This window comes from Eucalyptus grandis, chromosome 3, assembly GCF_016545825.1.
Source record: "Eucalyptus grandis isolate ANBG69807.140 chromosome 3, ASM1654582v1, whole genome shotgun sequence".
In the NCBI taxonomy this organism is placed as follows: domain Eukaryota; kingdom Viridiplantae; phylum Streptophyta; class Magnoliopsida; order Myrtales; family Myrtaceae; genus Eucalyptus; species Eucalyptus grandis.
The window spans coordinates 27,278,561-27,290,553 of record NC_052614.1 but is presented as its reverse complement, the minus strand read 5'-3'; the positions used below and the strand labels follow the sequence as shown (position 1 = coordinate 27,290,553).

General features: G+C 43.4%; 1 protein-coding gene across 1 annotated transcript; it reads left to right on the top strand.

Annotated features, from left to right (window-relative positions):
- The first annotated feature begins 664 nt into the window (after positions 1-664).
- On the top strand, positions 665-1,306 carry LOC120291773. Its single transcript, XM_039309503.1, has 2 exons — positions 665-707; positions 903-1,306. Exons 1-2 carry the CDS (start codon positions 665-667, stop codon positions 1,304-1,306), a joined length of 447 nt encoding a protein of 148 aa, XP_039165437.1.
- The last annotated feature ends 10,687 nt before the right edge of the window (positions 1,307-11,993 follow it).

The following is an 11,993-nucleotide window of genomic DNA, read 5'->3' as shown; positions in this document are numbered from 1 at the left end:
TTTGGGCGTATTTTCTTCCTAGTCGGGTCTTAGGAGGTTGAACTTGCTGAGATGTCATCTCACCCCGTTGTGGGATAACATTTTCAAATCCTTAGTTGATAGCAGTGGAGGGCCCGAAGCCTGGAGTTTAGAAGGTGAAGCCCGAAGAATCGGCGAACTTGTTTGACTAGTTAGTCATAGGACTATTCTCTTTTGTTGAAAGCCGATCTCTTTTTGTAGACTTCCGTGTATAAACTTGTGTGTTTATAAAAAGGTATTTTAAAGAAAAATGGGCCCTACTTTTCTATCTCATCTTATTGTTGTCTAGGGATTTATTAATTGCTTCCGCATGCATATTAAATTAAATGGGTCGGCGATGCGTCCTCGGACATCGCTATTATATCGACTAAGCAGAGATGGGCACGTGCTCGGAGGATCAGGATGTGACATCCCCGTTTAGTGGTATTAGAGCATGGTTTAGGATTTGAGTGATAATGTGCGATGGTTTATGGGATAGTAGTAAGAATGGCCTTTAATTCATGCTGATACATGTCTGTGATAGCTGATTTGTAGAATTGTTTGTTGTTTGGATCACTCAGTTTCTAATTCTGCTTAGAATTGGGAACAGGTTTTGTAGGTAGACTACCTTATGAGTGATCAGGATTAGAGGACTTCTAGTAAGAGAATGGTCAGACCTGTGACTTGGGGTAGGACGCCGACAAGAGTCGGTACCTAAGGAGGCAGAGATAAAGCGACAACACAAGCTAGCGCTAGTGGAGTAGCTCCACCTCCTATTGATGTTAGGATAATAGCTTGAGGTGATCCAGGAACTATTGGGATCACGTAAGCATTGGATGCTATGAGAGAGATGATAGGGCAACAAGCCTAGAACCAAGCTACCACTTTTACCGCCGACGTTGCAGCCGCCGCTACTGCCGCTGCTAATGCTATTGTTGCTGCTGCACTTGCCGTCGCACCTGCTAAGGTTCCGCCAGGGAACGTGGTCGCCGGAAGACCGATTCATAAACTGGTGGAACAGTTTTTGAAATTAAATCCACCGAAGTTCACTGGGGCAAGAGACCCCGAAGCTGCTGCTCTGTGGATCCAAGGACTGGAGAAGACCTTTGCACTATTGATTTGCACTAAGACTGAAAAGGTCGTCCTCACAGCCTACCAGCTAGAGGGAGTTGTGAGTACTTGGTGGAGAACCACCCAAGGAGCATTATTTCCTGAAGGTGTAGCCCCAAAGTGGAACGCCTTCGTTGAGGCCTTCAACGGTAAATATTTTTCTGAGATTGCCAAAGAGATAAAGATGGCAGAGTTTTAGTGCCTTCGCCAAGGCTCCATGACTGTAGATTAGTACGAGGCGAAGTTCGCGGAACTATCGCAGTATACTCCTGAATTGGTGGAGAATCCAGTGAACCGAGTTAGGAGATTCCGGGATGGACTTAGGCCAGAACTGAGAAGTCCACTGATTCTACTCAATCTGAGGAATTACAATGACCTGTATGAGTGGGTCCAGATGATCGAGAGAGATTAGAATGAGAGAGCCACCGCATCTGGATCGTGGTTCAGATCGAGTAAAGAAGGGATTCGACATGGGAAGATGCCCATGAATGGAGGGAGATTCCAAGTCCCACCTAATAGGAAGGGTGGAATTGGAAAGGCAGGGTCTAGCCAAAATGGCGTGTGTCGCTCGTGTGGGAGGCGACACGGATCAGCCCCATGCCAATCTAGGTTGGGTACATGTTATGGGTGTGGCCAGTCGGGTCACATAGCCAGGTTTTGTCCCAGGAGACAAGGGAGACCGCAGCAGTTACCGCCGCCACCACCATTGGGTCAGATGAGAGGATATGTGCCACAGAACGCACCACAGGGTGGACAGCTCAAACCCCCGGCTCAAGGAACAGTTTACGCCATCACCAGAGGTCAGGCTGAGGATGCACCTAACGTGATCACAAGTACTGTTTCGCTGAACAACCATGTTGCTTATGCTTTGTTCAACCCTAGCGCAACTCATTCTTTTATTGTTGAGCAATTTGTTAAGCTGATAGGATTAAGTCCTGAGTTGCTGGAGTTAGTGGTTAGCATATTTACACCGTTAAAGGATAAGGTGTTGTCTGCATTGGGTTGTTCTAGTTGCAAGTTAGCGATTGGTGAGCAAGAGGGAAAAATAGACTTGTTAGTTCTAGCCATGTATGACTTTGATTTGATAATTGGCATGGACTGACTTACCAAGCAACGAGCTAAGATGGACTGCTATCGTAAAGCGATTCAGTTTGACCCGTTAGAGGGTGAGAGCTTCGAGTTTGTCGTGAATTGAGGAGGACCCTCGATTACTTTGATCTCGTCGCCAGAGGCAACCCATTTGTTAGATGAGGGTTGTTAAGGTTACCTAGCAACTATTGTAGATACGACAGTTGATGAGCTGAAGATCGAAGACATCACCGTGGTTCCAGATCTTTTCCCGAAGGAATTGCTAGGGTTACCGCCAAAGAGGGAAATCGAGTTCATGATTGAGCTAGCACTCGGGACAGAGCCAATCTCTAAGGCTCCTTACCGGATGGCGTTATATAAGTTGAATGAACTAAAGGTGCAGATGCAGGATTTGTTGGATAAGGGATTCATACATCCTAATGCATCACCTTGGGGAGCATCGATTCTGTTCGTGAAGAAGAAAGATGGTTCGTTGCGCTTGTGTATCGACTCTCGTCAACTCAATCAGGTGACGATTAAGAACAAGTATCCACTCCCGAAGATCAATGACTTGTTTGATCAGTTGCAATGATTGATGACTTGTTTGATCAGTTGCAAGGAGCGTCGATATTTTCGAAGATCGACTTGAGGACAGGATATCATCAGCTGAGGATCTGGAAGAAGGACATTTCAAAGTCAGCATTTCGTACTCAATATGGTCATTAAGAGTTTACTGTAATGCCATTTGGGTTGACGAATGCTCTAGCTGCCTTCATGGATCTGATGAACCGAGTGTTCAAGGAATATTTAGATCAGTTTGTGATCGTTTTCATTGATGATATTCAGGTGTATTCGAGAAGTGATGAGAGCATAAGAGTCATCTGAGGCTGGTACTGCAGACTCTGAGAGTTCATCAGTTGTACTCCAAGTTCAGTAAGTGCAAGTTTTGGTTGACTCGTGTTGCTTTCTTAGGCCACGTGATTTTAGGCAAAGGAATCTCCGTGGACTCGAGCAAGATTGAAGCATTGATCAACTGGCCAAGATCGACTACGATGATAGAGATCAAAACTTTTCTGGGTTTGGTAGGTTATTACAGAAGGTTTGTGGAAGGATTCTCAGCATTAGCGTCGCCATTAACGAGACTCCTGAAGAAAGAAGAAAAAATTATGTGGACAGACAAGTTCAAGTGTAGTTTCCAAGAGTTGAAGCGGAAGCTGACTACCGCACCTATGCTGACCATTCCATTTGGTCCTGGAGGATATGAGATCTATAATGATGCGTCATTCAGAGGATTGGGTTGCATGCTGATGCAGCATGGCCGAGTTGTTGCATACGCCTCCTATTAGTTGAGACCTTATGAATTGAATTACTCGACGCATAACTTAGAACTCGCGGCAATTATTTTCGTCCTAAAGGTTTGGAGACACTATTTGTGCAGAGAAAGATTCCAGATCTTCACGAACTATCAAAGTCTCAAGTATCTATTCTTTCAGAAGGAGTTGAATATGAGACAGTGTCGATGGATGGAACTACTGAAGGACTATGATTGTGATATCTTGTATCACTCCGGAAAGGCGAATAAGGTCGCCGAGGCTATGAGTTGAAAGTCTTCAGTTGCTCATATGTTGGTTAAGGAGTGGAATCTAATCGAGAGAGCTCGAGATTCGGTATTCAAATTTGAGGTAGGCCATCTTTTGAATCTTATGGCCACTCTCAGAATTGAACCGAATATCCAAATTGGATCAAATTACTCCAACCGATAGACCCAGATGTTCAGAAGATTCTACAAGAGAACACAGATAAGAGAAAAGCTGACTTTCAGATTTCTGATGATGGAATATTGAGGTTCCGAGGACGATTGGTTATACCTGACGATGTAGAGCTTAAAGAGGATATTTTATCCGAAGCTCATCGTAGCAGTTACAGCATTCATCCGAGGAGTACAAAGATGTATCAGAATCTGCGTCAACACTATTGGTGGTCTGGTATGAAGGCGGATATCGCCAAGCATGTCGCCAAGTGTTTGATGTGTCAGCAAATAAAGGCTCAGCATTGCAAGCCGGGATGACTTTTATAACCTCTCGAAATCCCAGAGTAGAAATGGGAGCATATCACGATGGATTTCATGATCGGCCAACCGATGAGTCAAAGAGGTAATGATTCCATTTGGATAGTGGTCGACGGACTGACAAAGTCGGCTCACTTCATTGCAGTACGAAATGACCTCAGTTTGGATAGACATGCAGAGTTGTACGTGTGTTAGGTAGTTCGTTTGCATGGAGTGTCGGTGACAATAACTTCAGATCGAGACCCGAGGTTTACAGCTGCATTTTGGAAATGTTTGTAGACTGCTTTATGAACCAAGTTGCAGTATAGTACGGCATATCATCCTTAGACGGATGGTCAGTCTGAGAGGACAATTCAAACCCTCGAGAACATGTTGTGAGCTTGTGTGCTAGATTTTAAGGGAAATTAGGAAGAACAGCTTCATTTGGTTGAGCTTGCCTACAACAATAGTTATCAACAGAGCATTCAGATGGCTACTTTTGAAGCGTTGTATGGCAGATCATGCAGAACACCCATGTGTTAGGACGAAGTTGGGGAGAGAAAGATAACAGGCCCAAAGTTAGTTCAGTAGTTAGTAGATGCCATTGCAGTGATCAAAAACATATTAAAGACTGCCCAAAGTAGAGAGAAAAGTTAGGCAGATAAGCGCTGGAGGCCATTGGAATTCCAAGTTGGTGATCACATTTTTCTGAAGGTGTCACCAATGAGGGGTACTTCACGCTTTGGCAAGAAAGGAAAATTAAGTCCGAGGTACATAGGTCCATTTGAAATTCTAGAGAGAATCGGGACCCTAGCATATCGTCCCGTGTTGCCACCGAGACTGGCGCAAGTGTATGATGTCTTTCACGTGTCGATGTTGAGGAAGTACGAGCCTGACCCGACCCACGTGCTTAATTTTGAAGAATTGGACGTGGATGATCGAGTGTCATACATTGAAAGCCCAGTTCAAGTTGTGGATCAAAAAGAGCAAGTTTCGCGTACAAAGATCTTTCCATTGGTCAAAGTGATCTGGCAACACCATGGTATTGAAGGAGCAACTTGGAGATTGAAGAGTTGATGAGACGTTTGTAGCCCCGTCTTTTTGCTTAAGTATTGTAATGGTTTAAATTTCGAGGATAAAATTTTTATAAAAGGGGAAGAGTTGTGACATCTTGGATTTTTCAGTTCTGCTTTCAATTAAATTAATCAGGCCTTTCATCGACGCACCTATAGGGCTGTTCTCGAGTTGATCACTCTCGAGATAACTAAACTATCTGGGAAAGCCAATAAGGAATTTTAATGCAATAGACTTGAGAATTCGACCATGAATCAGCTACTTGACCGTGCTCATCTTTAGAGGTCATTACGGCAAAGTTAAAAATCGATCAGGGATCAAAAATAGGTCGGTTTGACTGAGACGTGTTGCTAAACGTGGGTAATTCCACTAAATTACAAAATTCTCGTCGACCAGCACTAGACTGATTTTTCTGTCGTTTCGATACCCTGTGTCCGTAATCGAAATCTTGAGATTTTCATGACCACCGAGAGTCGCCAATGTGTCGAATGGATTCATTGTGGCTCGAAGAAAATCGACCACAGGTTATTTGCACTAAAAATTTCCGTCTTCCTTGGCCGTCCTTCTGCTTCAGCCGTGAGCCTAGGTGATTCCCGGAGTTGCTCGAGCTCATTCCATCACCACCGGAGCTCCCTCCGCCGCCGTGAAGTGTCATCCAGCCCTGCCTAGACCCGATTCAGCCGTCCCTGCCCGTTTCGGCCCCAAGCCAGCATCGGCCCAGCTTCTCTTTGCCCAAATCAATGACTGAAGATAGTGGGTTTCCAGCCCACTATTTGGCCCGTTTTGGAGGCTTTCTCGTCCCCGAAAGGCTCACCCGCCTTGGAGTTTCCCGAGCCTCGCCGCATCCCCATCATTTTGATCCGAGCGGATCATTAAACAAGTGAGTTTAACTCATTAATCCTCGCTTACTGACGTTTAAGGGTTGATTAGTTTAGACTAAGCTTGGATTAGGTATAATTAGAATGGATTAGTGAATTAGTTAACTATCGATGCATGTTAGGTGCATAGTTTAGTGCAATTAGGGCCTAGACAAGCTCTAGTATTTATCTAGAGTGGTTCGAAAATTTTTCGGGCTCGTCTCGGCTTTTAATTAGGCTTTACAGGCCTAAGTTGCATTATTTGCATTTAATAATTAATTTACATAATTATTTATTTATTTATTTATTTTCCAAAATTAGACCGGGGTAGCCGGTGACTGGAATTTTATGTTGATTTGGTGTGATTTGTTTATTTAATTGAGTTCTATTTTGTGTTGATTGTGTGTGATTTGTGAATTTGGGAAATTATTCCTAAATTTATTTATTTTCAGTATTTAATTAGAAAATTACCGGGCGTCGATTTTCAACGCCAAAAATGTTTTTTTTTATCGATTATATAAATGGTGGGAATTTTGAAAGTAAAAATATTATATTTTTGGTTGAGGCCGACCGTGTACCCACACACGATTATTTTTATCGGGTACCCTTAATATGAGGGAATTTGGCCAAGATGCTTTGTTATTTGAGGGATTCAAGAGTGGAATGCCATGTCCTTGGCCATAGGTAATTAATCGTGTGATGGTTTGTAGTCGTAATAAGACGGCTATGGAAGGTTGTTGGGCATGAGGTTATGAATTAGATCAAGTCAACCACTACACTTGGAATCGGTTGTGCCCATCGGGCCGTAATCTACCACCGAACTAAAAATTGGTTGTGCTCATCGGGCCGTAATCTACCACCGAGCTTGGAATCGATTGTGCTCACTGGGCCATAATCCACCACCGAAGATTTAGTAGGCCGTGCCCACCGAGCTGTGATTTAGTGTCGAGTTGAGTGATTGAAATGATCATGTGATGGTCCTGTTGTCTTGGAATCGGTTAGGTCGATTGATCGATGATTCAATCTGATTTTTTGATTTGATGTGATGATGTGATTCGATGAATTGCTTATTATATTGACTTGCAGGAAGGGACTAAGGCCAAGATAAGTGTGGCACCCCTCGACGGCCCCCAAACCATTAGGGTCGCCACAGTTCGATTACCATTCTCTTGCTTGACCTGAAGGTCTATCAATCCTGGGGGTTTACATCTTTTAGATCGGTCCCTGCGCAATTTATATGGTGGAAGCACATCCATCAACTCCCTTCCTTATATTCAGAAAACGATGCACACCTACTAAACATTTTTAGGTAAAAGCCGAACACTTTTATTTACTTAAACCAGATGGACATCATTCATCGGTACATCAAAATGCCATAGTCTTCTATACTCGGCTATACTTCAAAAGATGACCGACATCTCCTCCAACAGTCGTATACTTAAAGTCCATCGATCAGTGTTGGCGTCCAAAAGTTCCTTCCTTTGCTATCCTCCTCCTCACGGTCATATCCAACCACTTGATCCATCTACCGGTGGCAGTGGCAGCAAAGGTATCTTATCTAGTCTGAAATGTTAGTCCCCAAACGGGGTGAGTACAACCACTCAGCAGTAAAGATCCACCAAACTACACAATGCAACAAGCAAGACAATCAAGATATCACGAGTAAAGCACATATCATTCATGCTATCAAGTATACATCACCATGCAGTCGTGCATATATTAACATGCAGTTATGCATATCTTGCCATGCCATCATGCATATACCACCATGATTCATATCATCCATGCTATCAAGCATACATCACCATGAGGTCCATACATGCCTTCATGATCGCATTCTCAATGTCAAATATCATCAATTCACTTTCATAAGCAGATCATGCATCATGCCATATGCATATACCCATGCACATGATTCAATTTTAGTATTTATCTTTCACAAGGATCTCATTATTTTTCATCCAGGGACCAATGTTTGCATCCCACAATTTATCGCTCGCATCCAACCTGGCATCGTGAGGAACCTCCGGCACACACCTCTGGGCATCTGGCACACACACTTCGGGCATCTCGTATCCCAACTAGCATCACGAGGTATCCCCCCCGGCACACACCTCCGAGGCTTCCGGCACACACCTCTGGGCATCCCGAAACTCCCAAAGACATCTGACACACACTCCGAGCATCCGGCACACACACTCCAGGCATCTCGAAACTCCCGAGGCATCGTTGGTTCACACCTCTGACAGTCCTGTTATTATCTCAATTTATATTCACACATGTATCTCAATTTCAACATGGCATTTGATGCATCAATATCAAGAGTCTCAACCAGTTTTGATGCCATATAACATACCATATATCATCACATATGCAGCAAAATCAACCGCTCAAAACATTACATCTCATGGGAAAAATCCATTTATTTTTGACAACGCATCGATTTTCAGATAAAACAGAATACACTCCTTTAGTTAAAACTCTAGAAAAATTAGTAAATGGTATTAATAAATTTTGAAAACTTGATACATTATAGACGAGACCTAAAGGCAGATATCTCATGAAACACACCATACCAAAAGAATCTCACACAAAACAGTACGGTCCATGCATCACAGTTTTCAATATTTCAACACTTCAACTTGCACAGTTTCGGAAGTAATTTAAATTAAATATCCAAATGAACTCCAAAAATTCTGAAATTTTTATATGTTATAGAAAAGTCCTCAAGGTAAATATCTCGTGAAGAAATCGAAACCCAAATCGTTCTATATTAATAGATATAGGCGATTAATTTCTCCTGTTCTCGGTGTCGTTTTTTCCAGATTATCTTCTTTCAAAGGAAACTCGTTTTAGCGACCTACATATGTTCGTTTCTTCTAAATTTTCGGTATTTTATTCCTCAGAATACTACTTACAACTTTTATTAAGGACACACGATCGAATTTTAACTGAATGATTTTATAAAAATCACAGAATCATACTAGGTCGAAGTAGCACTTTCCCAGATCCAGTTTCTTCAAAGGACAACGATTTCACCGACCTATTTTTGTTCATTTCCTCTAAATTTTTTATATGTTTTGTCTCAAGAAGTTCTCTACATCTTTCATTAAGAAATAAAAGTGATATTTCCACAAGAAAACTACTTTACAGTCCACGAAATCACTGAAGGTCAGCACAACAAATTCCAGATCTAATTTCTCCAAAGGAAAATCGTTTCACTAAGAAATATTTGTCAGTTTTATCTAAAATTTTAGTATGTTATTTCTCAAGATGTTCTCTACAACTTTCATGAAGAGATCAAAACAAGATTCCAACTAAAAAGTCACATGCAGCTCACAAACTCATGAAGGGTCGGACTGGTTTTTCCAGAAACAGCATGCTAGGCCAACAAATCTCTCCCCAAAGCTCCGAAATTTCATCACTTCCACCACAACCAAAATTCACCACTTCTACACACACATCACACAGCAAGCAAAGGGTAGGTTTTAGGACTCTACTTGCCTCACTCCTAAGCTCAATCAGCAAGCAAAACAAAGGGCTCGTGGGTCTCGGGCGCGGCTCAACGGCGGCGAAGACAAGCGGCGTCGACGGCGGCAGCTCGTGTTCGATGGAAGGGTGACCTCCTCCTTACTCACGCCGTGCATCTGCTCGCTGCTCGCTCTTCTCTCGCTCACGGCCCCCTCTCAATCGCTCACTCTCTCTCTCACTCGCTCGCTCGGTCACTCTCTTTAGCTCACTTACACGAGTAGATTAGCCGCTGGTTTTGCTAAAAACCAGTCAACGAAGGGGGGATTTTCGGTGGTTAATTAGATGAGCGGTAGTTGGGTGGAACGTGTCCTTCGCATGCCAGGTCTTGAAGCTCTTGCTGGCAGCCGAATAGGAAGCAACGTGGCAGTTGCTGGGCTCCTCTCAGTCAACACTTAGGAAGAAAATTGAGAATTGTTGACTTGCTTTGTCGACAATTAAGGAGGCTTCTTGAGCTTTTTGGGCCTGCAAATTTGTGGCTGAAAGGTCCTAATTAAAAGGCCCAAATTCTCCACAGATAAGCCCTTAAATTTCTGCACAAATATGAGGCCTTTTGGTTTTCATAGAAATCAATGAATATTCCCTTAATCAATTTACTTCATGTACAAGTACATAACCGAAGTTCTCGCGTGGAGAAAGAATTCGACAGAGCGGCATGGTGATAATATTTCATTTCCTGACTTGCCAAATTGCACAAAGAAAAGACATGCATGGTCCTCATGCACGGTCCAACTTCTCAAAATTTTATTCTTAAATTCGGCACGCATGTTCCTCATGCATGGCCGAATTCCATCAATCGACCAAAGTCAAAAGACTTCTCTTGTTGCATGGTTGGTCGGTCCAATAGATAAAAGAAAGCGTGGCCGTTGCATATTTGAGGGTCGTCTAAAATTTTGGATGCCACAATAAGCCTTCTAACTCGCATTGTGCTTAGGCAGCCCTTTAGGCGTATTTTCTTCCTAGTCAGGTCTTAGGGGGTTAAACTTGCTGAGATGTCGTCTCACCTCGTTGTGGGATAATATTTTCAGGTCCCTAGTTGACAACGGTGGAGGACTCGAAGCCCGGAGTTTAGAATGTGAAGCCCGAAGAATCGGTGAACTTGTTTGACTAGTTAGTCATAGGACAATTCTCTTTTTTTGAAAGCCGATCCCTTTTTGTAGGCTTTCATGTATAAACCTGTGTTTATAAAAATGTATTTTAAAGAAAAATGGGCCATACTTTTCTATCCCATCTTGTTGTTGTCTGGGAATTTATTAATTGCTTTCGCCTGCGTATTAAATTGAATGGGTCGGTGATGCGTCCTAGGACATCGCTATTATATCGACCAAGCAGGGATGGGTACGTGCTTGGAGGATCGGGACGTGACAATCGCTCCTCACATCAGCGCCTCCATTACTCACCACATCTTCATCATCCACAGCCGCCATCCCCCATACGCCATCCCCTTCCTCACACCAGCTGTAGCCCCATGAACGCCTCCACTCCAAGCACCGCCAGCACCACCTTCTTCAATTCCTCTTCAACACCATCTTCTTCAGCTGCTCCGCCACACCACCTCACGTCCACCAGCAGCCCACCATCCACCGAGACTTCACCGCCTCACCAACGAGCAGCCACCACCTCCACGCCTGTAGCCCCCGCTCCACCCGCCCAGTCCACCGTCCAGCCAAGTCACAGCCAGCAGCTTAGCTCCCATCAAACCGCCCATCTTCATGCCACAGCAACCACCGAGACAGCCCAATCCGAGCTTCCTTGGCCGAGCCTCGTAGGGTTGATTTCAGCCACTGTTGAGCCTTCGTTCGAGACACGGTAGTCTCGGGTTTTCGCCGCCGTCGTGTTGCCGTCGCTGTGAGCCCACTGGCGTCCTAATCTATTATGTTAATTCCCTAATCATTGATTAGGCTGTTAATTGCGCTTAAGGGGTGTTTAGATTAATGATAATTATGATTAGATTAGTACTAAGATGGATTAGTGTTAATCAAGCATGGTTATGTTAGTTTACCTTGGTTAGGTTAGTTAACCATGGTTGGGTTAGTTAACCATTGTTAGGTTAATTAATCATGGTTAAGTTAATTAAGTTGGATTAGCTTAATTAATCGCAGTTTACTGAACACTCGCTGTTTGTCATTTTCGTGAGTTAAAATGTGCTGCGATTTTGAGGTTGCTTCCTGCTTGAAAAATGTTCTAAATATCTTCATTTATGACATATATTTTAGTCAAGATTTTAGCTTCGTTTCATGCAAAGCAAAATCTCGATTTGTGCTGGAACTAGTGACCTTCCGGTGTTTAAATGATTTTTATCAACTCTTAGG

What these genes read in the sequence shown, in the direction of transcription:
- LOC120291773 (XM_039309503.1), top strand. Translation starts at nt 665, where the DNA reads ATGGTCAGACCTGTGACTTGGGGTAGGACGCCGACAAGAGTCG. An exon ending in TAGGACGCCGACAAGAGTCG is followed by an intron (nt 708 to 902) that starts GTACCTAAGGAG and finishes CCGACGTTGCAG; the next exon opens with CCGCCGCTACTGCCGCTGCT.